Source organism: Periophthalmus magnuspinnatus, chromosome 3, assembly GCF_009829125.3.
Source record: "Periophthalmus magnuspinnatus isolate fPerMag1 chromosome 3, fPerMag1.2.pri, whole genome shotgun sequence".
In the NCBI taxonomy this organism is placed as follows: Eukaryota; Metazoa; Chordata; class Actinopteri; order Gobiiformes; family Gobiidae; genus Periophthalmus; species Periophthalmus magnuspinnatus.
The window spans coordinates 28,542,852-28,570,679 of NC_047128.1; the positions used below are offsets into that span (position 1 = coordinate 28,542,852).

Consider the following 27,828-nt stretch of genomic DNA (forward strand, 5'->3'; position numbering starts at 1 on the left):
AACACAAATTTCCCAAACCTTTGCACACTTTTTGTTTTTGTTTTTATACTGTCTATATGAGGTAGCTATGGGAGTTTTCTTCTTCTAATATTCTACACTTGAGAGCATACCTGACTGGTCAAATCCACCTGTAATTCACTCAGAGCATGGCATGGGTGGGGAAAAGTGTTTGATCATAAAGCTGATAAAACTCTGAATGACAATTTGATGATATGAAAAATAACAGATTATCTTGTTCATGGGTCTCTGGTTCTGGTTACAGGCAAGATTTAGAAGTCTCACCATTCAAATGATGTGACATTTTGTTTTAATTATTAATATCTATGGCTGCTGTCCTAATTTTTCATGATTCTGAAATCCATGGGGTGGATCCACTCACAATTCAATCACACTGCCAAGCCCTAAGTAGAAGTAGCAGCCAAGTCTGTGGAAGGAAAAGTAGTAGAGCCAGTAACAAGACAAGAAGATAAGTAGAGTGTGCATTTTGAAGGAGCAAGAACTTTTCGTTTTTACTTCTGGAACTTCAAATTATTATGTGCGAGCCAATGTCCCAAAATATACCGAAAACAACATGTTTGTTTATATATTTACCTGCCGAGGCTACAACCCAGAAATACCTGAATGTTGTGAAGCCCCAGCACATACTGTATATGGGCCAAGTAAGTGTACGCAGTCCCCCCAGACAAGAGGTGCTGATGATTTATTAAAGTACACAAACGGAGAGCGGAGGTGCGCCAGACAGCGGTGATGGAGGGGAGAGAGGAGGGCCCCAGGGAGATGAAGTAGGCTGCAGGTTTGTCCCAGCCGAGGTGGACACAAGGGTACAGGGAGCTACACATGAGAGGAAAAACATGACATTTTTGAATGACTTGAATTATATAAGAAATCCTCATATTGATATAGGAGTAAAAGCTTTCTGAATTTGATGAGTACTACAGTATAATAGCTGTTCACAGTTCATGTGACACTGTGGTTTGATGATCTGTATTAAAGTTATTTACATGTGACATTTTACATATGTACTTAATATTATGACCACTTAATGGCTGTGAGTGAAATTATAATAATTTTGTAATTAAGGCTCTCATCCAGAAAACTAGGTCTGACCTTTTAGTGCACATGACATTATTAATAAGTCATTAGTGGCTCAAGTGGGGTCGGACCGGGCACCAGTCACTACATAAGAGAGTATATATGAAGGAGTGCATAAGGTTAATGGCATACACTGTAGATGGTTGGAAATGCCCTTACATATCGTCTGGTGCAGTGGAGAGATTGCTTTGTATCAAGTTCATCTCAAATTAGATTCCCAAAGTTTCCAGTGGACCCATTCTGATCCAGAGGCTGCTGCGAGTGAGTAATCTCTCAAGTGAGGTGCCCTCCATCAATCTTCCCTCCAATGTGCTCTGAAGGACACACTGAGTTCAGACTGGAGACGCAAACACAATACCGTACAGGCAGACCAGCACTGCATATTCACAGTGATTTTTTACCATGCCAATGCCATGCAAATAAACAGCTTTGTGTACAATATTTTAATCAACAAATTTGATGAATTAATTCTTTGTTCATACTTTCACTCAACAATGTATATACTCTTACCATAGAATATTCCAGCAGAGATCATTGTGTTGGCATCCACATCTCTCCTTGTCCTTTGAAATGCACTGCAGATGATGATAAAATTCCTGGAGGAATTTACCATATGCAAATAACAGGTCAAGGTTGGAGAAGTCAGAGTTGATGTAATTGTGCTGTTGGCAGTCCTACATGAGTGAGTTAGCCTAATGTTTTCCCCCCAGGATAGACAGTTCTGTCTGCAGATGTATTTAACTCCTTGGCGTTTCCCTTTATTCTCTTATTTCACTGTCTCTAATTGCCCATTACACAAATAAGATTTATGGTTTGGCACAAAACGGAGCATAGTCCTCCTATTATGAGTCCTTACATTAACAGAGCTATATTGTGGCATAGAGAGAGGCTATGAATCGGTTTCATTACTATGTCTTATGAGCAAGGGCTGGTGGATTAGCCTTCTCTGGCACTTCTAGATTTTAGTACTACAAGGTTATACTAGTCTAGTGTTACAACGTAATATCACTCAAATGGGAATACTCAAAATATTACTTTTCCACATTTGCCATTCTGCTAGTTCAGAAAGTCAAAAACCAAAGATTTATTCAATTTATATTCCACCTCTGTTGGTTTCACAATAAATGACATGTAATCAAACATTAATTGAGGAGGCCACATCACACAACAGGGCTGTGTATGAATAATTGGCCCTAATCCCATCATGCGGAGAGACGGCTGTTTGGTATTTTATGTTCAACAATGCCTGTCCTATTATCTCAGTAGTGCTTCAGTCTGTTGTCAGTGATATCTCGTTTTGCTTTTGCCCTTTGGTGTTTGGACCAGACCACAGCCGTGAAGAAAAAGGCAACATGGCGACACTGACAGATGGACTAACTCTAGTCTGGCTGTTCTGACCCGGACACAGGTAATTACAGACAGTGGCATTTCTGATACAAAGATGTCCTGGGGAGACATTTAGTTCACTTCTGTGCTGGTTTTTGTCATTTGGGATTATAGCATTACCCTTTAGAAATTCTACTTAACATCTTGCTCTTGTATATTAGCTTGAGGTCTGCACAACACAGCTCTCTGCATAATTGGACCTGTAGATAAGTTATGACCACTCGCCAGCACTCTTAGGTTTTGGGAGATTTAATACATTTGTTGCTTTAGAGCAGAATAAACATAATCTTTTCTAATTGGGGCCAAGAATTAATTTAAGGTTGAAAGCTGAAAGCATAAATAAATACATAATGTAACTGAAACAAAGGTTGTCCTGAGGCAGGACCAAAACATTTTGTTTATACTCGACAATTGATTTATCCCTAAAGTTTCATTTAGACCCTTTTATGTATTTATGATGGCATCCTTTTATCTGCTGTTATTTACTAGAAAGTACAAGATTGTATAATCAAAACAATTGCCTCAGCTCAAATGGGGTGATGTATTGGTGTCGCAGAGAATTACAAACCCCAGTCACATTTGAACATACTTTATGCACATTAAAGAAAAGTAGACTTTTGTACAATATCTCACTAAATATATTTACATGACATACAATTCGCCATCAGTGCAATACATAGGAATGTTGCATATTTTCCAAATGTTAGACTCTTTCCTTTATGAAGAAAAATAATTTAAATCAATGATCAAAGCAGATAGAACTGTGTGATAAAGTAACATGTGCAACTTTGATCTGTTTTACAGCAAAAAAATAAAGTCTTATTACTGCTCTATCAACAATCAAATATTAAGCTTTGTAAATGAAATAAATAACATGTACATATAGAACTCCATACATGAAATGGATTGCTTTGTACAAATATTTTATATAACTTTGGCAGTTTATCAGAAACAAAGTTATCATATAAATCCAAAGAAAAATATACTGTTACCAATGTCTTGTAAGCTTGCCTTCCAAAGCTCATGTTCACAGTGGTCATTCAGAAAGGCTGGAAGCTGATGGCAAAACCAATGAGTGTGAATCCAAAGAAAAAGAACCCTCTCCATCCGATCAGAACTTTAGCACTGGAGGCTGTCGTCATTGTTGTCATGATTATAAAATTACAAACACCTATGAAGGTTTACATAGCAGTCATCGCCATTTAAAAAAACATCTTTTAGGACGACTTAAAATACAAAGAGTTTGAAGGCAAGGGGTAGGACCCTGCTCGATGGTCACTGTGGAATCATGGGAGAGACATGGCCCAGAAAAGACATGCACAACAGTGCTGTGTGGAAGAACGTGAAGCCAAACAAGGTCAAAAACGAAAAACTCTGCAACAATCAGAACGCCACACAGCCAGAAACTGACTTACACCGGACAAAAGAATCGAGCAAATTTTCAAACATACTATGTTCACCATATTTCATATATGTTGGTTTGTTCTTTTTTCACTGGTTTGGCACTTCATTGGAACGAATCTCAGTTCAAAAAGACTAAATGTTGTACAAAAGGTTTTTCATGTCTCAGTAACATAATTTGTAGAATATAGTACTTAATAGTAAGCATACGGTAAGTAAACACTTGTACATACTGTAGTTTAAAATGAACATTCCAACAGATGTTACGCACATGCACAAAACAAACAAACAAACACAACTCTCTCTCTCTCGCGCACGCCCGCTCGCTGCCTGTGACTCCACTCTCTGATTCTTTGGAAATCTCCTCCACCTGCTGATTCCAGCCCTTTCCTGACTGAACATCTGTTGCTACTGCTTCATACCTGTGTACTTACTAGCTTAAGACATGACAACTCTTCAAATCCTAATACTGCATTTAGCACAGTTATGACACCTCCTCCGCTGAGCGCGTGTCCGTCTTTAAGCGCACAAACTCTTTAGCCACTTCGTCGTTGGTCCTTTGGGAGAGTATCCTCATGATTGTGAGGCCAGTTTCGTCCATACAGATGCTCTTGACCAGAGGGTAGCAGGCTGAGCAGCTGCCTGAGTCAGCCAGCTCTCGCAGTGGAATGACAGTCATGCCTATGATGCGATCCTCCCGTGCAAAACAGTAGTCCTTCACTGAGACATGCAGCTCGTAGTACTCCGGACCGTGTTCATTACTCAGGACACTGCACAGGGAAAACATGAGAAAGTCAATACAAGGGGTCATTGTTAAAGGCCCTGTGTTTTACATTTTTTAAACAGTGATATATGGGTCCAGTCAATCACAGAGGAGTCTCAGGATCACAGTACTAACAACGTCTTCCTGGTGTGTCGTCGATAAAAAAAACACTCAAATAGATGCAGACATTGTATAGTGGACTGACTGTGTACACCATACTGTACTGGGGTCAAAGAGGTTTTATTTTAATATATGAAATAATTGAGTGCCAGGCCACTACATACATGGGTTTGACCAGGCTTTTTCTTAAGAGTACTTAGGTCCGTGCGAGTGAATGAACACAGCTGTAAACAATGTTCAAGTCACTGACACTCGCTTTTGTTCCGATCTGGACAAAGGAGTCACTTACAGCGTCTGTCTGGGTGACATTTCTTCAGTAAAAACATACTCATTGTATAACTTTTATGTGAGTGAAATGAACGTTTCTATTTTAATGAACTGTTCTTCTCAGTCAGCTTTTTCTTTGGGCTGCTTTCTAATTATCCACAGCAATTACAAACTTTGTAAAATCTATACAATGAGAGGTGTAAATCTAGGTACATCTCTATTTAACTGGCAGCCAGCATTGATCACGCTGCTGTATCCACAATTCTGTTTTACATCTCTAATCTCTTCTTTCTGCAGTTGAGGGAAATTTGCACAAAGACACAAAGCACACAATTGACCTAACGCTCACTATATTACTTACTACTGGAATGTTTCGTTGTACTTTGGTGACCAATTGTTGTTCTTGGTCTTGGTGCTGAATTTGCGTTTCTTGTCAGCCAGGTGTGGTCCAACGGCGTTCACTTCCACAAACGGTCGGAACATGGCGTTGGTCTGCCATATGAGGTTGTTCACCCCCACCACTGCGAGAAGAACACAAGTCCATCAGAGACATGTTGGTGACACATAGGTAGACTTTATTTACCAACGCAGTGGACGCTTTTGTTATGAGAGATGAAAATTCTATCTAAGCATTTAATAAAGAAAAGCCTGAAGTCAGCAAATGTGAATCCGACAGAATGAATGAGATGTACCACTATGACTGCTATTGGCAGCTTGAGAGAGAACAGAAACATTTCTTTTCACTGAATAATTTTTCTTCTGCTCTGTGATCGCAGTATTGACAGAAATAAAATAAACTAGCTTTATAGAACATAATACATAGAGAAGTCTTAAATATGAGTCTCAAAATCCAAATCACCATAGCAACGATGATCCATTTGCCTTTATACGGTGAAGCAGCCAATTAAAACGGCAGCATATGGTGGACTGTGGGAGGCACAGAGCTTATCACAAGTGCTATTCGAAGAATGCTTAGTATAGACAACAGTGGGTACATTTATTATTCTGGGATGGAAGACCCAATCAGGTATAACCTTACGACCAGTGACAAGTAAACGAGTGCAAACCAGTGAAGTAAAAAATACACACTGACACTGAATAGCCATTGCTGGTTCTAATAAAATATGATACAATACACAGTGTGTTACCTCTGGGACTCCAATAATTTTAACAGATCTACAAAATTACTTGTGTAATGTAATAAAATTAGACAGGTAGCCATGGGTGTTTGTAAAAGGAATGTTACAGGCACACAAAGTTCCTGTGTAAAAAGTTTATCAATTGTCACAGTGACATTATCTTAGGTTATTAGTTACGTTTCTTATCTAATTTGGTTGTCGTGCATTTTTGTATCTTGTTTTTCTTTTAATTATGGACCAAATAATCTTTGTGCTTGGAATAAATAATTTCCACATGCTCACATTTCGATCTGAAGCCAGAATTCAAAGTCCAGTTGTCATAGAAATGCCATGTCCCCATGCAGCAACAGCCATTTATTTAAATACAAGCTTTAATAAAGGAGGTGTGTGTGATGCCAAAAAGCTCACCCTTGACGCTGACTTTGTGCTCCCCGGTGCCAGGATGAGAGATGAGATTCACTTGCATTGACACCTCCCCCACTGATCCATTGGATGACTGACCTGGACACACACCAAAACAGCAACAAGAGGATTGGGGAAAAGTGGCTCTGCGATAATCAAAGATGTTGAAAGAGACAGAAGAAAGGGGCAGAATACAGATGAAAGTAGAGGCCAGAGAAAAACAAAGTCTCTTTTTTATTTTAGAAAATGTATGCAGGCGAGAAAAAAAAAACAACCTTGTGTGCTGAATGCTAGATTAACAGTAAGAGAGCAAACTGGTTTTACCCCCTATGGCGTCACAGTAACAAACAAAGCCAGGGTTTCCTTTTGCTTGAGGCTACATGAAAACCCCAGCATCAGACATAAAATAGCATTGTTTTAAAGGCTGAGACCAAAAGCTGATGGAGCATGACGCCGTAATAAATATACAATAACGTCCCAGTCAAACTCCAAATTTATACAGCATTTATTTTGAAGGGATAAAAGTATTACAGCTATATTTGCATTAGCATTGCCCCTGCACTTTCAAAGGGACACGCTGTTGCCAGGAAACAATTAGAACTGATTGCTTACCATGTGTCTCTCTGGTGCTAATGCATGATGGGACTGGGACTATTACATCGCATCATGTTACAGTTGCACAGCTGTTCAACACTGAAAGTCTACAGATTGTGGGCATCCAATGGCTTATCAATATGTTCTTTTTACATTTAGGAAGACAGATACTCTTCAAATGGTCCTCTCATAATGGTCGTCTGGGCTGCACTAAAAATGGTAATGACGTCAACTAAAACTATACTGACTTTTCAAATCCTTTTCTTGTAATGATAAAAAGTTCTGCTCATTCCTTATTCTGTTCAACTGCAAACAACAGCAAGACATTTCATAAATTGTTTGCCCACACAATCAAGTACGAATAGTCTGAATGTACAGTATACACAGGGGTATGCAATCTATGAAATGGAATTGTGAATCAAATCCAAATGTTTTGTTTACATCTGAGCACAAAGTAGAGAAATAATGTACCGCACTAGGCTGTTTGCTATTCAAACGCAATCGCCAGCATGCCTCTAATATTCCTATGTGGGTTTATTGTAGGTATACTCTGATGAATGGATTTGCGATGCAGAATCAATTACACATACGATGCCATTCTTCTTCCAAACAAATGTAAGCGCACATATGATTCAGTGCCTGACAATAACAAACCAGTGCATGACATTCATTTTCCTAAAAGCCCACTGCACATCAAGCACCTCGCTAACTCCATTTGGCGCCATCAGAGTAAACCCTGTTAAACATCACACTGTAAGTTAAAAGCAGAGCACAATGACACGGTCAATTAAGGGGGCACATAAAATTGTCTGAAAATAGCACAGCACCATTCCCCATCTACTAGTAAGAAGAACTGGAGGCTCTGATTGGCCCGTTAGCTGCCTGCTCCCGCCTCCTGCAGCTTACACTGTGTTCTGCAAGGATGAGCAAGTTGAGGCACCACAAGCTCACAGCACCAATGGCCCGCTGAGCCCAATCCCCCCCAAAACATGCAGGACACCCGAAGCTATTACAGAAAGAGACATAACAAATGCCCCGACGCAGCCAGATGAGCAAGGCAACAGTATACAAAGTAGGTCACTGAGGAGGACGGGATAAATGGGAGAAATATTGCTTTGAACAATATTAAATTATCAGGATGGTGCTTTACAGGAGACACAACACAAAAACAAAGGTGAAGGGAATTTAAATTGGGTGTTAGTCTACTGTATAGGCTTTTCTTACTGCTACTGTCAGGCTGTACAATGAAAACTGTTAACCCTATAAATGTCATCCACCGGTAGTAATCATCTGCAATACTGTATCATATTGTGAAACACCACCGGTACAATACACATACAAGTCACTTAGCCTGCTATTTAGAGTTTTATACTACTTGCTCGTTGTATTTAGTTGTTTTTTATATCCTTTTAAATCTTAACAATTATATTCAATTATTATAGTTAAATGGTCACATTTTTATTAGTTATTTATCTTAGCTATTTTTGATTGCACATCTTTTATTCCCCTACTATTTTTGTACTCTTTGCTGGAATTTCTCCCATGTGGAACTAATAAACGGTTCTCTTATCTTATCTTCAAATGTCACCCACTGTCTTTCGAGCAAACTTTGAATTGCTAAGTGCTTACCTTGAGAGGTTTGCGTGCATATATATTTCTTGATCAAGGCATCTGTAGGTTGAGTGTAAAGGCTGAGAGCGTATTTGAGCGACTTCATATCAGGACTCTTTTCCAAGAAGGTTTTCTTCAGTCCATTTCCACCAGCATGGAAATATTGCTAGAATAAAAAGAAAAGACAACTGTTTTCTAATTTAACATCTTCAGCTCTTAGCAGACATAATTAGCAGGCATGGTAACAGTGTGGGATTTCAAGGACAGTAGGCAGTGGACATGGTGCAGCAGACAAAGATGAGGAGAGCTGTAAGTGCCTCTTCTACGTCTAATTACCCAGCGTTTAGACTCTACCCCATACTTGTGCGTTAATGCATTTGTCCTAATGATAAGACTTAGTACTGCGGACAGACGGCTCTGCAGTCCTTTCCATTCTGTCAACACGCCCACGTGTGGAGGTGGAGCAGAGGCCATAGACAGTGCTTATTAAGAAAATGGCCTTGATTACACCAGTGAATATTGTATAAGCCTAAAGAGGGATCCACTACGATGCCAGTTAATAATCAGTCAGTCTGTGTGCAACAATAGTTGTGAGCAGCACATTACTTTCTAAAGTGCACCCTACTGCCCACTGTTTACAGAAGCTTTATAATATTCCATTTGACTCATCAGTCAAGCTAAATGCTCATGTACCCCAGTAGTTATTAATAATATTTGATTAGATTCATTTTAATAATACAGATTTCAAATATTTTTACACTGTGTATATTGGCTCAGCACACCAGCTCTTCTATGCCATTATAAAGTATGTTCGTAGAATGCACTCATTGGAATACAAATGAACAGGAAGCGGCCATGTGAGTGATATAAAGCTGCAGGTACTGTCTTCAGAGACATATAAATCAATTAGACTCCTCAGCACTTTATGATGCTGTAAGCCCTCAGCAGCTCCATGCTATAACTCTTCTTTTGTCCCTGAAGAACTCGGATCTTGAAATTGTCTCTTGTCCCTTGACAACAAACAGCTGCATAGCAATAAATTAGTAGTAATCCAGTTTTTCTTTTGCTAGCACTTGATAGCACAGAGCAGTTCATTGTTTTACTCTTAAAATCAACAATTTTTTTTTACACATTTGCACAAAGACATAGTGAATATTCACAGAACATAAGGCTTACCTTGATGGTGGGAAGCACCAAGTCCATGGCTGCACATTGTCGTGGAGTTAAACTCCGGGCTTCCTCTCGAAAAGCATGCTCCTGCAAAAACATGAGTGCTTTAAGTTCAGTGTATTTTATTTTATGTTACTTTTTACAACCTAATGTGAAACTCTTCACTTACAAGACAATAAACATGACTTGGATACAGACCTTTCCTCATAGTGATGGTTATATCAAAAAAAGTACATTTTAAATTACTTTAATGGCTACATTAATTCCTAGGTACATTAGCTGCAGTAATCCTGTATACAAAACCTTTTCCAAGAACCAAATGACAAAAGATAATACCACTACAGATGTTGGAAAATAATAGACTTTTCTCTGGCTCTTGGGTCCCTGCCCACTCACACATTTTTAAGCTCACCATTTGGAGATTTACAAAAACACAGACAATAATAAAAGATCTCTCTTCGTCTAAATCACATTTAAATTCTATTCAGTTTATATCCATCTCAGATTATAGTTAGTTATTTTACCTGATGGGGGCTATGGGGACCACTGATGATTTTAATAACATGTGTGGGAATATCAAATAAAAGGTATGATACAATATCCCCACAATGTCTTGTAATGAATATTACCTTCAATTTGGAAAGTTGTCCTAGATCCTTGGCAGCACTGAAGATCATCTGAGCTCCTTGCTATTTGTGTGAGAAAAAAATGGTTTGTTATTTCTACCTGGTGCCAATGAAGTAAAACAAATATGAAAACAAGTAAAAATGTATGATGTCACTTAAAACTAACAAAGACAACAAAGAAAGACAAGCTACAAATGATGAAATACAAAGATGAAAATGACGACCCTGGTTCAAAGATTAACCATATGAAAGAATAACCTGCCATGTGCTGTAATCTCCATAATTTCAGTGTTATGAGCAAACTGAACAGATGGGAGGAAAGTGAGGGGAGTAGAAACAGGTGGAGCAGAAGAGGGAGGTCAGGAAGATGGATATGTGAGGAGCGGAAATGGAAAACCACACAGAGACTTACACTTTGGTCACTCAGCGGTGGCAAAACGATGGTTCTCTCTATAGTATTCAACACTATCTTCCAAAGCTCTTTTAGGACCCGCTTCAAAACAGTCTTCTCACAGATCTTGGCAAATAACATCAAGCTAAAAACAAAATTCAATAATATTATTACTATTAGTAGGGCTGCACAATATGCACACAATATTACAATCAATTCCAGTTGGTGCAATTATCAAATCACAAAGGCAGAAGTTGTTTAGATAATAGAATGTCCTCTATGAAGAACAAAACATCCTGTCTGTTTATTGAAAAGTCTTATTCTGACACTCCTTGGACTGTCAATTTGTTTATCAGTTCATATTGTATATATATCTTCTCTCAAATCAATCTGTACTCTCAATAGAATCTTACGTTTTAAACATATATTGCAAATCTAAGCACAATCGCAAAACAAAATCCGTGCAGCCCAAATAAATAGGTCAAACCAGGCAAAGTTTTTGATGCTATACTTATGATGTTTTAGTAAATACCACTAATTAGCTGAGAAAGAAACACACTTCATCAAATGGGGTGTCCTCTTTTAATCTTACCCTATTCTACAAGCATAGTCTTAGAAACAGGAGGAAGGATTTTGTATTTCCATATCATTAAGAGGATTCACTGTAATACCCTGCTGGCCTCAATGTTGCAGTGACAAATGGCCCAAAGCAATTCTCTGAGCTCAGTTGAACCATATCATCGCTTTGGTTCCTTCAAGATTGCCATAAAAGTATATACAAGTCATTGGTTGAATCCCTTGACATTCACAAATAGAGTGGCGGAAAAAGCAGTTGCCTCATTCTTTGCAATACGATCACAGAATTGGCATTGTGGAAATTTGAATATGCAAAGCTTCAGTAGGCAAACATCAGTAAGAAAAAACACTATGCCATTGAAAAATAAAGCTCTTCTGCAGTCACGATTTGTCTTTGAGTAACTGTAGTCTGCATCTTTCCTGTAATTACAACATAACCACAGAGCAGCAGACAACACAACTGTTGTTTTAGTCCAACGCGCTGTCCTTCATCCCTCTTTTATCACTTTATGTTGACTTACAGAACAATGACTAGCAGAGAAGGGAACGAAAAAACAGATTTAAACGCAATGTAACTAGTTATTACATCCAAAACACTGCCATTTTCTCTAATGAAACACTGAAAAAAACATACAAAAAGGACATAATTGCTTGTCTTTATAATAATAATTCACCGTCATTTGGTGTTATATTTACAACTGTAGCAAAGTGAAGTGAATATGTTTTCTTTTTGAGTTCTGACATATCTCTGGCAATGGATTTGCTTGAATATTTGTTTAAAGGGAGGAGATAACTACTAGGTTTACAGTAAGGTGTATCTGTTATTAGTCAAATCCGCAGATGAGCCTAAAGTTATCTAACTCCTATCACAATACTCTGGTTGGTCCAACAGCTTTGTTTGTTTTTCGTTTTGCTCTGAGGATGGAGTTGTACAAGTAAATGCGTGACAAGTTGTACCTTAGACCCCCATTTCTGTTTAAAGGATTGTTCTTCCTGATAAATATAGCCTCCAAGACCTTTGCCAGGATCTGTACAACACTTACACGTTTACTATTTCAGAGGAACTGTAAATAACATAGTTTGAGTTGCCCCATATTGTTATTTTTTATTTCCTTGATAAATAAAATGCACATAAATAGTCTTGAGCAGAGAATAAATAACATTCAGATACATAATGTCTTTGAGTCATGCAGTATTTGATGCAGTGTGTCAACAAGCCCCAGGACACAATATGCAGGATTCATATGGACACATCTATAAACAAACCCCATGCCCTTTCTCTCTATTTTATCATCAACTACAGTTTTCCTTTGAATGAAGAATAATTAACTGAGAAACAAAACACACTTCTTGGTCATGTCTTTTCTTACTTTTTATCCAGGAGGTCCATGAGCGGTCGTAGAACAGTCTCAGCATCCATCGCGGGGTTACTGCCTTTGATTGGACCTTTCATCTGCACCAGCTCTGTGTTCATTTGCTTTACACAGTCTTCTATTACAGGTTTGAAACTGTAAACAAAACAAAACATAACACATTACATCCCGTTCAGCTCGGATACTTTGGCTTTTGGCTTTTAGAGTTGGGTAAACACGAGGGTCAAGGAGCATTATTGAGGCACCAATTATAGAATGATAAAAGTAGACTGGCTGGCATCGTGCATGGTTTATCATTTTTATAGTTCAACTTTTGTTTGGCTTACAAATTATTCCACAAAGTTTTCAAACATCTGTTATAAGAGTAAAAATATGTATTGCTACTTTGGTCTCATTTTGGTCTCGTTTTGGTCTCGTTTTGGTCTCTTTTTTGGTCTCTTTTTGGTCTCTTTTTGGTCCATTTTTGGTCTCTTTTTTGGTCTCTTTTTGGTCTCTTTTTGGTCTCTTTTTGGTCCTAGTACTAGATGGCCCGCAGGTCGGTTTGTAGTTTGCAGTAGTTGCTGACCCTTGATGCAGACCACTGTGCTATTTGCATGTTGATTTTTGATAATTAACACTTAAAACTACTAAAACTATAATTTCCAAACACGCAGAGACAATCTTTTCTTTTAATTTTTGGTCCAAAAGCTTCAACATTCAAACTAACTCAAAATGAATGCTAATTGAGAACAATATTTTTAGTGATTGCCCATTAGTAGAATACAAACCTTGATCCGAACACTCCGCTGAGCTCATCCAGCACTGTGTTGAGTTTATTTTGCAGTTCTTTCAGCAGATCACTGGCCTCTGCATCCAGCTGTCAGGAGGAGACAAAAAGCAGAGGATCATTAGTATTCTACACCAGCCCACATTGACTTGAACAGTGGTGCCTGGACAGGGTGCCTGTGCTGGGGTGTGGAGGCGGGCACACAGAGCAGAGTACCCTGCCTTAGCAGTGGCCTCCTCCTCGCTCTGTTTCTGCCATCTGTGCTGATCATCCAGCAGAATACCAATGGACAGCTCACCTTCGAGTGCTGCACATAATGACTGCTTGCCGAGTCATGAGACACGGTGTCAGCAAAGCAGCGTGGAGCCAGCGCTTTCTCAAATGGGAGGGCATTTGTTACACTGCTACCAATATAGTGGAGCAGGAGGATGCTGTCGGCCCGTCCTGACACTGTTAACATCGAGGATACAGCTGTCATATATTGTGCAATACTAATGTGAAAGTAAGTAGAAATCTAAAGCCAGTGAAAGTGCAAAATGTTCACATTTGACTTGCTCTGTGTTTACGAGTACGTCACAATATGAGTGTGTGTTTGTGCATTGCCACTGTGATGCTCATTTAACTTAAATAGGTTTGTTTTGTATTTGTAAATAGCTGTCACTATTTCTCTATTCCGACCAGCAGCCATACAAATCGGAGTATTGATGTTCTTGTGAGTCGCTGTTTATGTTACAGGATACAGTCGGGATGCTGGCCTTGTACAAATGTTCAAATATCGATGGGTGGAGGACACACGTAGCTCAAGTGCAGCGGTGCCTGAGATGGATGTGTAAGGCCCGGCACCACATGCATGACAGATCATCACATTAGGCCTGATAAGCTTAGCCATGGAGATGCTGCTCTCACACACTCTAATGGTGAATGGCTCAGCTGGGAAGCGGTTGTGTAAACTAAACCTTTATAGACATTGTGATTTCCCAGACATGCCTTTATCTTCAGAATGTGAGAAATTGTGTGTTCGCATGCGCATATCCTCATGCTACTGCTGACACTTAAATAAATGTAATAGCAGCATAAAATATACAACTCCTCATGTAGAAGCTGCCCTTGTTTTGTTTTTCCTGGGCAAATAATAGATAGTGGAGAAAAATGTACACAATACTGTTTTGTCATTTGTATCTGCACTCTATTGGTTATTAACTGTATATAAACAAAAAAACATAAAACCCTGCTGTTTGAAAATATCATGTGCTGATAAGAGCTTGCACTGCAGAGGAAATGCTATGCTCTGATGTTAACAGACATTAAGAATGATATTTATGAAACTGTACTCACACGCTAAGGAAAGCTTGTGCTAGTAACATTTCCTTTATCACATTTTTCTCTTTTGTCACATAATCTGTTCACTGCAGTCTCGATTCCAAAATGTCAATACCAAAGCTACAATAGATCTTCAGAGGAGCAGATGATCGTATGAATTTTTACTGTGGCTGTATAGATTTCACATCAGAGATAAATAAGATGACTGCACATTTCTTATTTTCCATGACTAGTCCTTGTTACAATTCTGCAGGGTGGACCTGTCACTGACAGACCTGTCACTGTTGTCGTGTATCCAGTGTGAAAGACAGTTTTGTGTATTTTTCCAACATACACTCACTAGCTGCACCTTCTTTATCATTTTAAAAGGTTGTAGTAAGTGAGGCACTGTGCCAAGTAGTAGAAAGGAGTTAGTGAACTGTCAATGAATGTGGATAACAGGACAAAGTAAGATTATTGTTAATCTTTTTATTATTGGTAAAGCAATGAAAACAGCTCTTGGTAATTACTTTCTCTCTCTGGGATTTAACTGCTGATATGAAAATGTCTGTAAACACACTCGCAGAACAATTTCCATGTGAGACTGCTTTACATAAATCGGCAATGAAACTGTGGGAACTGTGTATATTGAGATTTTTAAGAAAATTCCTACAATGCTAGAACACTGAAAGCGAAAGATGTAAATGTGTTAAAAAAGGAACAGAAAATTACACCAATCCTTAAGTTGGGTTTCAGAATCCTCATTTTAACTAGAAAATACTGTGACGATCAAATTGGTGCCAGCCACTTCATTTCTCATCAAATCTGAATAAATATGATAGATTTGCCATGAATAGAAAAGTGGACAATTGGTAAAAAGCAAGAATCTGGATGATTTTCGATGATGCTTAGATGAGCCACTATCCCGAGAGTGGGGTGGATGGAGAGTGGCTATTCCAGGAGGCTGATGGGTTGCTCTGATTTCGTATGCTCTGTGGCACATGCGGCTGGAGGGGAGGGAGGGGGTGAGAGGGGTGGCAGGGGGACAGGCTGTGGGCTTTGATTTGTAACATTGACTATATGGCAAAAAGGTAGTGCTGACGGATCCTATAATGAACACACCTTACAGAAGGACACAACCCCCTCTTCCTGGAGACAGAGAGAGACAGAACAGAGGGGGGAGAAAAATAAAAAGGGGGATAGAGGTAAACAACGCAAAAAAGGCAAGACAGGCGTTAGACATGCATTTAAGTTAGGTCGACAGGGAAAGTACTCCACTACAGAGAGGTACAAGGATTTCACATGTAAGTGTCAAACGGGAAGGGCAGGGCAGGGCTACAAAAGACATTATAGAGGAAAAGTCGTCCATAATCTAGATGACACTGTCACAACCAATCAGATTAGTTTGCCTGATGATCACAGTACACACACTTATAAGGTCAACGTTTACAGTTTACATCAATGGCACCAGATAAAAGTCATTTACATAATACTGATATAACTGCGCTATGCACCTCTGGTTAGAGCAGGATCTCATAATAACTAGCTTTAAATTTACTTACAACATAAAATCCGTCCTTTCCTGAAAAAAACAAGCTAAGCAGTTGAAGATACAGGCTTAGCACTCACTGGGGACTGCAATAGATTTTGGAATAATAAAACCAAATTTGTGGAGATGCTATAATTAACTATACTTTAACTAAATTGTAGTAGTAATTTAGCTCTAATCTGGGGTAGTGCATTGCAGCATCTGTGAGCTCCCTGCTTTTCTTTAGATAATAAAGTAAATCTTGCTGTAGAACTAGGGACACAATGAGACGACTGGTGTGCTATCGCTATCTACTTATACTTTTATTATCACCGAATCCGGAAATAAGGCTGGTGCACTGTTAGCATGCTAGTTGCTGTTAACATTACAGTGCTGTGAAAGTTGTGAAAAGCGTTTATAAACTCGTTATGGTGCATAATTTGGATGTTCAGAATGTGTTGCAAAAAATTTTGAGTACTGGATCGCAGGAAAACGTTTTTAGGATCGTAAAAAGTGGGTCTACATTGCTCCTTCAAATAAAGAGCGAAATACTAGGACGAGTAGTAGGATCTGATGAAATAAATGTGCTGGTCAACACTACAATCTATGTTCTACTTGGTGAAATAGCTAGCTGCGCTGTAAACCTTGATATCACTTTGTTGTGGAATGAGCTCTAAGAATAGCGCGTAGCTAGTGGCCTGCATTAACGTGACATATTGTCGGCAGGAGTAATTCTTCAACAATATTATAGAAAAGGGAAAAACGAAAAGAAAAGACAAAAAAGACAACATGGGATTGATGGCAGCTCTTAGTGTTCTCTGAAAATACAGACCTGTTTGCCACCCATTGACTCAAACATCTTCTCCAGTTGGACTCGCAATTGTTGAATGTTGTTGAGAAGAATGCACGGCTGTGGGAAAAAAACAAAACAACTAATTAACAATTATTTTCTCTTGCCAATATTACAGTGCCATAAGTGTGAATTTGATGAAAGGCTACGTATTCTTGGATATGAACTGTAAAATCCATTTGTGGTGATTCTCTGACACATCATCTATACACAGACGTGATCTTTCCACAGAGAGTCGACAGTCAGTTGGGAAATGCAATACATTTAACAACTGGGGGAGAAATCTCTGCACTGAATATGTCAGGCGTTATCGATTCCCAGCAGCACCACAACACAAGTGGAACAGCCGGCAAACATTAATCACTTTGGGTTCTATGGAGGTCATGGCTAATTTTTCAACTTTTTCAAGAAGTTTCCTAATGCAAACTAAATTATGTACCCCAAGCGTCACATTTCAACATGGTAAATTATGATGCTTATAATAGAAGATTATTTGCCCCAAAGTGAATGAGATGATTGGTGGCTTTCAATTCCCTGCTAAGATGGAGAGTTTCTTTTCAGGAGCAGCTTGTGTAAAAAGATCTGAAATGCAATATAATATTCTATACTAGTCAAATTTCTTCTTCTTCTTCTTCTAAACAATATATGTTTAGAAGATGAAGTTAATATGTTTTACTTGTGAAAAAATGAAAATGAATTCAACAATTGGCAGGAAAATGTAATTATGCATTAATACAATTTAAAATACATTCGTAGCACACTACTAACCCAATTGCATAAACATTGTCAAACTAAAGGATGTATTTCTTGTTTAGTCAGATTATGTAAGCAACTGTCAAATGAGCCTTAAGCCTCAGTGTGATTGTGCCAGTGCACAATGCCATCTGAGTGTAATTCCACTTTCCATCAGATGTCCGCAGGAGGACAGGACATTTCTTGTTTTCTCCCGGACAGTTGTAATGAGCCTGTCAGCAGAGTGGAGAAACATCTGCCTCCAGTGCTGTGCCTTCTTTATCTCTCATTCCTTTACTTCTGAGACCGGTGCTGTAATTAGGCCATGCACAAGGCTTAGTGTGTAGTCATCCATCACATTAAACAATGGACAGAGCGCCTTGAAAATACCAATGACTTTTCCCAATCAGCTGCATGCGGCGTGATGAATAATTGCACAGTTAATAGAGACACTATTCTGTCTGAATCATGGGGGCTCAGTATAGAAAAGACCTGACTGAACCTCTTACCAAATGTTACCATGCCAACAACACACACATTACACAATAGCTGCCATGTTTGCAACAAAAGTTATACAGACAAACTTTGTGTGTGGGCACTTACCACATTCTCTTTAGCTAAATACAAATGAAAGTCCTTGGATATGATTGCAGCATACTGCAGAAGAACTTTGTTGATAGTCTGTAAAAAGGAAACATACAATTCAGTGTATAATATATTATTTATTTTCACCTATAACTCAGTAAGTACGTAACTGAATAACAAGATGGCAGTAAGAAAAATCTAATTCAACGCAAATACGTTTGTCGTCAAGAAAACATTTTGAGTTGTCAAACAAGCTGAATATGACTGTTAGGTACCATTCTTATCAAACGTCCCCAAAGATCATAGCCCCCAGAGATTCCTGTCTAACCTTATCTGTCAGTCTGTCATTCACCAGAATTGGAAAGAAGCAGGAACTTTGTGCAGTTCTATGTCTACCTTTTACCTCTCGTTGGCATCTGTAATGTCTGTCTTACCATCCTTGTCCATGCCCTTTACCTTTTTGGAGAAACTATATTAAACAACTAAAATTTATTTGAAAAAAAAAGTGAATTACATTTCAAAGCTCTCCAAAATCTTGAACCTCCATATCTGACTAATCTTCTTCTGCCTACACACCATCCTACACACTGTCCTGTCACTACGCTCCTCATCTGCCAGCCTCCTGTCCATAACTCCAGCCACCAGTGTCTTCCATGGGACCAGTCGCTCTTCTCTCTACCTCTGTAAATCTCTCCCACCTGATCATCCTCACTCTCCATATTCAAATTATCATCTTTGCATATTATTCAACCTATTATCTGACTGAATACAGGTCATATTTGCCATATAAAAACATTACAGTCCAGTCCAGAGTTTCCTGTCTCTTTGTAGCTGTAATCATCAGCCTGTTAAACCTTATGGAATCACACAATGCAGTAGCACCTACATCTGAAACTTCTCTCTTACTTAAGCATAAAGTAGAATATATCTTGTATAACATACATACAGTACACTCGAGACATGAATGTTGAAATATATGGTAGATTATTCTGAAAGTTTAGACTCCTGTTTAATGAATAACTCAGCTTTCATGGTAGGAATAGAGTATCATATTTCTTTGAAAATTTAATTACATCTGTTTTTAGAATGGTTTATTGTAGATGTTAAATATTAAAGAACAAACTCCGCTCGTCATTTGTAACAAAATAGGGATAAAAAAACAACACAAAGAGACAAGAGAAGTCTTTGCTGAAGTCAGAGTTTGAGCAGTCCCTAATGAGTCGGAAAATAAGTATCAACCAGAGCAAATAATGCATGTATGCAAGATCAATGCTAACATCTTTAACTGCTGACTGATGGGTCCCTCAAGGATTATTTAAAGAACCTGACCTTCGCAAAGCGGCACATGAAATGAGCCAGAGCCTGTGGGTTTGGACACTCCAGCTTCTTGATAATCTCAAAGCTCTGGTTGAGTTGAGTGAATACATCCACCACTGAACAGGAAAACAGGGCGTGGTCTGACGTCTGCTGGAACTGTAGAGAAAACAAAATAAAACCATATGTAAATTTCTAATATTTAATGGTTTACATTTGGTAACAATTTATGAAAAGTGGCAGGCAACAGTAGCGGTGAATATTGAGGAACCTGCTGAGTGAACAATGCTAATAACAGGTCTTCATCAATGAAGGGAACATGGAGTCCACTTGTGAATATATCCCTTCCTAATGACATTGATAGACAGACGCTGTTAATAGACCCTTGGGGCTCTATTTAATTATACACATTAAGGAGCAGTGAGAGGAGAAGTTAATCAAGTGATTTTAACATCACTGGGAGGACAAACACTACTGAGAGGATATCAGTGAATCATACATTTTTGATAACCTATTACATTTCTAAATCAGGCAATCACTGTTTTGCTTTGATTTTGAAGTACTAGCATTAAATGATAAAATTTAGGTGTTATAAAAAGCTTATATTGAAAAATGAATTTCCAAAGATTCAACAATAATATTCTAATGTTATGACATATTACATTTTATTTCAGTTAAAGGCTGTACAATTATTGTAATTGTAAATAATTTCTCTATCTGTTGTAGTGTAAGCCTATGCAAATAAGTTGTCATAAAGCCATAAGTGGCTTTTACAGCTCTGATGTTTTCCTTCTTGTTTATGCCCAAATTGATATTCCTGTCACTGTCCCCGGGCTGGGGATGTGTTTGGCTGTGCTACATTTCTCTATCCTAAAACTGTGTTTCTCAAGAGGAGCACTTCCTTTTTTACAGGTTGCCCTTGTGCAGCACTAAAACAACCTGAAGTGGCTGTGTTGAATAAATATAAGTAGGATATTTTAGGGAATAATTAAATGTTGTGCTCACCCCATCTTTCTTGTCCCTTTCCAGTGCACCGTTTAGGAAATCCATGGCAACATCCTCATTCTCATCCAACCACTGAATTACAAATGGCTCGAACCAGCTGAAATAAAAATAAGTTAAAAATAAGTTAATTAAGCTAGGTACAATTTCAGCATTCATTCAATATTATCTTACAAAAGACGAGTCCATAATATAAGTTTAATGAATCCAATTTCAAATGTTTGGGAGAAGAAGAAAAAGCCATGGAAGTGTGGTTTGAGCCAAGGCTTTTAGATCAGGTTTCCGTTTGCCGACAGATTGGAGGCAGACAGAGGACAGCAGAGGACAAACCAGGGACAGATGAGTAGAGTAAGGAAGTACATTTGTTGGTAGAATAATAATTCCATTCTGTCTGTTTCACTTTGCCATTTTCTTGTTTAATATAGTCCCTGAGCTTGTCCTCAAAGCAACAAACGTCCCCTCGCAGCTGTTTTGTACCCTGCCTGAGGGCGTCTCTGTGGAAGGCGAAGCTAATAAATAATGTGGGTGTGGCAAAAGTGAAGTGGAGACTGCAAAAAACATAGAGTATGTGAGTGTTTGTATGATCTGTACGGGCATGGACAAAGCAATCCTGATGGAGATGGTGAGTGACAGAGCTGGAACGGGGGATGGGGACTCATTACTCTGATAGACTGGCAGCATGAGATGAGCCAATGAATTCACCACCTGCATTATCTGCATGTATATGGGCTCTGCTTTGCATTGCTGCACACAAATACATGGAATGATAAGGGGGAAAATGTGACATAAGGGATCAGACCAAGGCTACATGTTTCTTACATAGCTTTAGTCTATACATGTTGTTGTTACATGGACAGATATTTGTTGCTGTCAGTACTTGCCACAGCAAACTAGTTGCACAGTGATTTGCACCACCTCTGTCCCTACAAAAATGCTCCCATTATTCTGTTGCCAGTGATGTGATCTATTACTCTAATCATTTTATTTTACATGATATACTAATTTGTTAAGAAACCAATTCACAGATTTGAGAGTCTAAAAACATCAGACCCAGCCACTTTGCCCGTAGCTTGGTATTCACACCACTGTCTGCCACCTCACTCTTCTCATTAAGGTTTATTGAAGCTTGGTTCTTACATAAGGACAAATAGATGACATTGGCAATCTCTTGTCTGCTAAAGACGGTGATAATTAAGAAGATAGTAGTGTAAGAATAAAAATGAAAGGACACTTACAGAGAATATTCGGGTGGGACACCTTTAAAGGCCGGCAGGTCACGGACATACTCATTATAGAACCATTTGACTTTGAAGTGGAGATTCATGTATTCAGTACTTTTGCATAGGCGGTGCTTGTCGTGCTCTGTGAATCAAAAGACATAAAATCAAATGAGCTGGTTAACAAAGACTCAATGCTGTAAGTATTTTAACAGGACTAGAGATGCAGAATGCTATGAAAAAGGTAAAAAAAAAAATTAATCATTCAGACTTCATTTCATTCAGGAGGTAAAAACATACTGTAAGTTAAATCAAAAAATACTTCTGATCTGAGATTATACACCAAAGCGGCAGTAAATAAATAACCAATAGTTTTGAGTCAACTGGTAAGACAGCTGAGTCATGTGGTCCAGCTCACTGTAGACATTTGTGAACAATTAAACATTTCCATAGCATGCCCTGGAGTGTAAGAGCATCGTACGAAGATGGAACGAGGCAAGGACGAAAACATATGAACCAATGGAGCAGAAGACTGAAAGAGATTGAAAATGGAAGCGAAGGGAGTGCAATTAGAAAGCCAATTACACTAAACCATTTTAGGATGATAGCTATGCTGTTAAAACGATAATCATCATTTCTGTCATACTCATTATTACTTTTTTCTACTTAAGAATGCATGTTTTTTAAGAGCCAAAAAGATGTAATGGCCTGGTTAAACTGAAGTGAAATGACAATGCCAATTACATCTGACTCAAATATGCCCATGTGATTTCAAATAAAACAATATTAGATGATGCAGCAGAGGAATATGGAGTTATAATGATGGCTTAGAGCATTTGGCCAGCGTTGGTGTAGTAAACCAATCTTAAAGTGTGGTTGCCTTCTCAGTGTCATACAGCTCTACATACCTGTCCCACAACATGGGATTAAGAGGACTGGAAAATACTCTGAAAAGGTGGATTTTACTCAGAAGGTTAAGCTGAAAAATGTATACACACATTTCCTCTGTACGATTTTACATACAACATCAAAGAGTTTTTAATCCACTCCACACAGCCCTGAGCTGTCGGGACTTAGAACGATAAGAACCTGGTATTTACCGCAATTCTAGTGCCTTTTATTCTAAAGTGAGCACTGAGGGAAAATGGTTTGAACATACAATTAGACTCCATTATATTGAGCTGTAAATTGCAATCATGTGCTTCCAACTCAGATAATTAAGTTTAAATTATCAGAGGATTATAGAAATGATGTTTACTGGCACACACTTGAAATAATGTAATGTAATATGTCATCTGCCATCTGTTGAATTATTTACTGTCATCTACAGTTTAGGAACAATCGTTTTCTTTCAGTGAACATACATTGCTCTAATCTTTCTTTATTTAAGCTTTAATTTCAGCCGAAAGTAGTTCTCTATGTAAAAAGATATAAAATAAAATACATACGCTGCATATATTTTAAACCTCTACCCAGAGTTAGCTTGCAAATGCTGTAAAAACTGTAAAAAAAAACAAAAAAAAAACCAACTACAAGCATCGAGTAAGGTACAGTAAAACAAGCAGCATATAGTTTTGTTCCATGTGAATAATTGGTGAAGACAGTCCCCGGGTCTTGAGTCATAAAGGACTGAGCTGGCAGTATACTGTATAAACAGGGCACACACAGCCACACAGTTACACTAGAGTCAACAGAAGACAGCAGATGGAGGTCAGAGAGGAGACGGAAAAGGACATCTCAGCAGGTGTTAGTGGGACAGGCCTGTTCTGCTAGACTGCCCCTTCACATGGAGGGGGTTTTCCTCCCTGTGACTGTAAGGTTATCTGAAGGAACATTTGGTTGTTAGTAGAGTAGTATTATTAGGAAATTTATTTGTGCAAAATTTTCACATTTTGGCAACACTTATTTCTTAATTCACTAATATCAAAAACACATGATTAAAAGTCAGATGCGATAGCAAAATTAGGAGTTTGTTTTTGTTTGAAATGTGAGCAAAATAGCCTACATCCATTCTGCAGCCCAATTAGACCATTTAAATATGCACTATGACAGAATTTGGAAACGCACAGTTATTACACTCCAATGAAACGCTAAGATAAGGTTTGACAGAATCATTTGTTTATTTCAGAAAAAAAGGCTTTGAAGGCCATATTAACCTAAATAAAGAGATTTCCCTAAGTACTTCACTGCATTTCTCTTTATTGTTGTGTTTATTTGACGAGCTTATAAAACACAATTTATAATACAGTTGCTCAGAAAGCTTTTTGTCATTTAGATTCAGCAAAATTGTCCAATTGTTCTTGCACGCATCTCAGAATAAAAACAATTTATTTCATCATATAGGCATTTTACTTTGCAGTTACATTGACATTAAACAAAGTAAATAAGAGATAGAAAATTGAAAGGAAATCCCCACAAATACATGGATCGTCTGTTTGTCTCATCCAACTCAGTGCAATTGTCAATCCAGTGTTCAGGGATTAAAAGATTAGCTTGCTGACTTCAAGTTTAACCGTTTTACAGCGTCACAATGCTAGCTCACGCATAAATCACCATGGTTACTCTCATCTCGTATGTAGAAGCAGCGTGCACCTAAACATTCAGACCGATCAATGCTCTTGAATAATGCTCTCTCTCTATGGCTCAATGCGGTGGGCCGTGCAGCAGGGATGGTGCCCCTAGAGGCTAAATGATGTCGAAACTCATTCCCAGCTAAACAACAATCTATGTACAGGGGGGTAAACTTCACCTTCTTTATATTCCACTGTGACAAATAAGAACTGTAATAAAATCAGCTCCCAGGTTTATGACTCACTCTTTAAAACGTTTGATTGCATAGAATATAATCAATTTTCCATTGGCTAGAATATATGTGGTAAGCACATTGACTTATTGGGACACTGGATTGTAATTACATTTGGAGCCTGATGTAGCAAGATATAACTGAATTAAACTTATGAAGAAGTGCAACAGTTTTTTTTTGTTTTTTTAACTTGCCGCAACCATTGTCAATTGTGTCTCTATGAGGATCGTTAATCATGTTTTGTCAGTTTCATCCTTGTGACCACAATTCTACTAAGCTGGGCTATTTAAACTAATAAATACCAAAGAAGCCCACTGTCCTCTCAAAAGACTGAGTGGCCTGTCTGTCACGAGCAAAGGTTTCCATCGATCTTACGTCCGCCTGTCTTCTTTAACCTAAGCTTAAGCAGATCTCATCACTTATGGTCTCTAAACAGTGGTCACCTGTCAGCAACCATAACTGTCTCATTAACACAGTCTCCCTCATGTCAGAACCTGTGGCCATAATGATCATATAACAGTCTCAAGTGTGATTTAGGGACAGGACAAATGTGAAATATTGAGGGCCAATGCCGATATTGATATTAAAGAGTTTTGAAATGCAATAGGAATGTTATTTGATTCATACTGCTTTGAGTTTCTTAATACTTAATACTGTCATTCTGTAATCGTCCATCACAAATTAAGCTATTCACATTTGACAACTGGACAGACTATTTTGGGGCTAAATGTCATGTCAAAAACACACTAAAACGTTGCAGCCGATACAACATGCATACTTGGGTAGGCTGGAATACAGATACTGTACTCATAATAATGCATTAGTGCTTATGCTGGTGGTAAACAGCTGTCTTGAGGGAGAAGTGAGCTCAAGGTCCCTGGTGAGGATGTCATCTTGTATAACTAAGCCCACAGGGGCAGCCAAACTCATGGGAGACTCACTCACTCTGCTTCATTGATTTAAATGCTGTGTGAATGATGATGAACTATGATTCTTCACCACACTCTTTCCTTCCCAATCTCCAGTTACCATCCAGGGGAAATATCTATACGAGCTTGTGTGGTTAGACTGATTTCCTCAAGACAAAAGGCCAGAGGACCAAAATGGCAGAGAAGATATTTTATTCCTCAGTGACACAATTCCTCCATCTTGGCTTCTGACCCAGTTCTGTCAGAGGGTAGTTCTTAAGCTGCATCACAAGGTCCCAGTGACACACCCCACTATAACACCCGCGCCCAGAGAGATGCTAAGTCCACTTGATGCAACTGAAATGCATAATGCTGTGAGACATGGCCCATCTTGTGACTCACTAATGATTTAGCTAGTGTGTTCATTAAATGTATCCTCTCATCACAATGTACAGACCAATATTTAGCAACACAAAAGCAAATAAAAATCTTTAACCTTTTCTCAGACATTTAAATTGATGGCAAACCTTTGACTTCACACATAATTTATCACTTTCTACAAGACAAAGGAACCATCATTAGAATCGCACATATCTTCCCCATATATAACGTCTTTTAGAGCAAACAAACCCAACACATCACAAAGGAATATTAATTGAAATTCAATTATAGAATTCTGTACAGTGAGGCTGTTTCAACAGAGTGGAGGTGAAATAATGGGCTGCCTAAGCATTGGATCTTTAATGACATGCTCCAGAGACCACAGCCATTAAACAGCCTATAGTGAATAAACACAGTACAGAACTTCATTGCGATGCTGAAAGTCGAAGCACAGTTTTTCATCTCGTCGACCCATGCATTTATTGTTGCGTATTCACATATTCCATCAAAGGAGCACTTGCATCAGTTTCAGCTACTGTATGCCCTGTTTGAAAAAGGTAATGGTAGAATAAATAGAGTGTTAATGCCACTTTGTCATTCATTCACTCGCTCATCTCCTCACTGTTTTCTCGTTTGGCTTCTCCCGTTCCACATCTCGCACATATACACACAGAGGCTAAAATTAGCGGCATCCATTTCTGCACCAGCACTGGCACCAAAGGCCTTCGAGCAGGAAGCAGAGGATGCATCAAAGACTTCATTAAGTAAGGCGACTGCACATGTAACCGCACATGCACACAACCGCGCACGCACATAAACACACACACACAGGCCCCTTTCAATTTCATTCGTTCTTTAGTTGTATCGTGCCACACAGAAGCTCTGCACATGCTTGAACACAGCACACAAAGCTACACACAAACAAAACACAGCAACAAAGCGGGACAGTGCTGGCGCCTCCTTCAGGGCGTCTGTCAAACATCCCACTGTGGCTCCTCTTATGTAACAGGTCACTTGTATTCCTACAAATGAGACACGGGAGCCAGCAACCCTGAATCAGAGAGACCATACGTTTATATACCATGTACAGTATCTATGTCATCTTGCTGTGCATACAAAGTGTTACTGTAACCTCAGAAACCAAATACAAGACTTTAGATCTGCAATTGATTGTGGTTACTCCTGATAATATGGTGGAATCAGTGCATCTTTAGGTTGAATTATGTGTATCTAAACGTATATAGCTGCACTAAATAAGAAAAGCAATATAAAAAGAGCACTACTTCATTACAGAGAGCTTCTTTGTGTAGGATCACTGTTGCATCCTCCTTCTGGCATTGGGGCTTTTACTTGTGCTTTCTCTTGACACTTGAGACCAGAGGAGGCTGCACTGTGGAGAGGTATGTGAGTCAGAGCATCTCCTTTTGTTACTCAGACATCCTCAGGCACATCACATGCACACACACGATTGCACTGCACACTTACAGCACCGACCTGCTGTCTACAGTAGCCACTAACGCCGCACGTGGTCA

General features: G+C 38.7%; 1 protein-coding gene across 1 annotated transcript in view; it reads right to left on the reverse strand.

Annotated features, from left to right (window-relative positions):
• Nucleotides 1-3,189: 3,189 nt before the first annotated feature.
• Nucleotides 3,190-27,828, reverse strand: part of LOC117386713 (protein unc-13 homolog C) — a 61,962-nt gene continuing 37,323 nt past the window's right edge. Inside the window, exons 18-32 of the mRNA XM_055232479.1 lie at nucleotides 22,223-22,349; nucleotides 20,991-21,087; nucleotides 20,001-20,144; nucleotides 18,690-18,767; nucleotides 17,337-17,414; nucleotides 16,099-16,125; nucleotides 13,679-13,767; nucleotides 12,909-13,046; nucleotides 10,984-11,107; nucleotides 10,575-10,634; nucleotides 9,952-10,032; nucleotides 8,794-8,941; nucleotides 6,577-6,669; nucleotides 5,391-5,550; nucleotides 3,190-4,649 (exon numbers count right to left, since the gene is read on the reverse strand). Coding sequence (XP_055088454.1) covers nucleotides 4,364-4,649; nucleotides 5,391-5,550; nucleotides 6,577-6,669; nucleotides 8,794-8,941; nucleotides 9,952-10,032; nucleotides 10,575-10,634; nucleotides 10,984-11,107; nucleotides 12,909-13,046; nucleotides 13,679-13,767; nucleotides 16,099-16,125; nucleotides 17,337-17,414; nucleotides 18,690-18,767; nucleotides 20,001-20,144; nucleotides 20,991-21,087; nucleotides 22,223-22,349 — 1,730 coding nt within the window. The 3' untranslated portion in view covers nucleotides 3,190-4,363. The remainder of the gene's footprint in view (nucleotides 4,650-5,390; nucleotides 5,551-6,576; nucleotides 6,670-8,793; nucleotides 8,942-9,951; nucleotides 10,033-10,574; nucleotides 10,635-10,983; nucleotides 11,108-12,908; nucleotides 13,047-13,678; nucleotides 13,768-16,098; nucleotides 16,126-17,336; nucleotides 17,415-18,689; nucleotides 18,768-20,000; nucleotides 20,145-20,990; nucleotides 21,088-22,222; nucleotides 22,350-27,828) is intronic.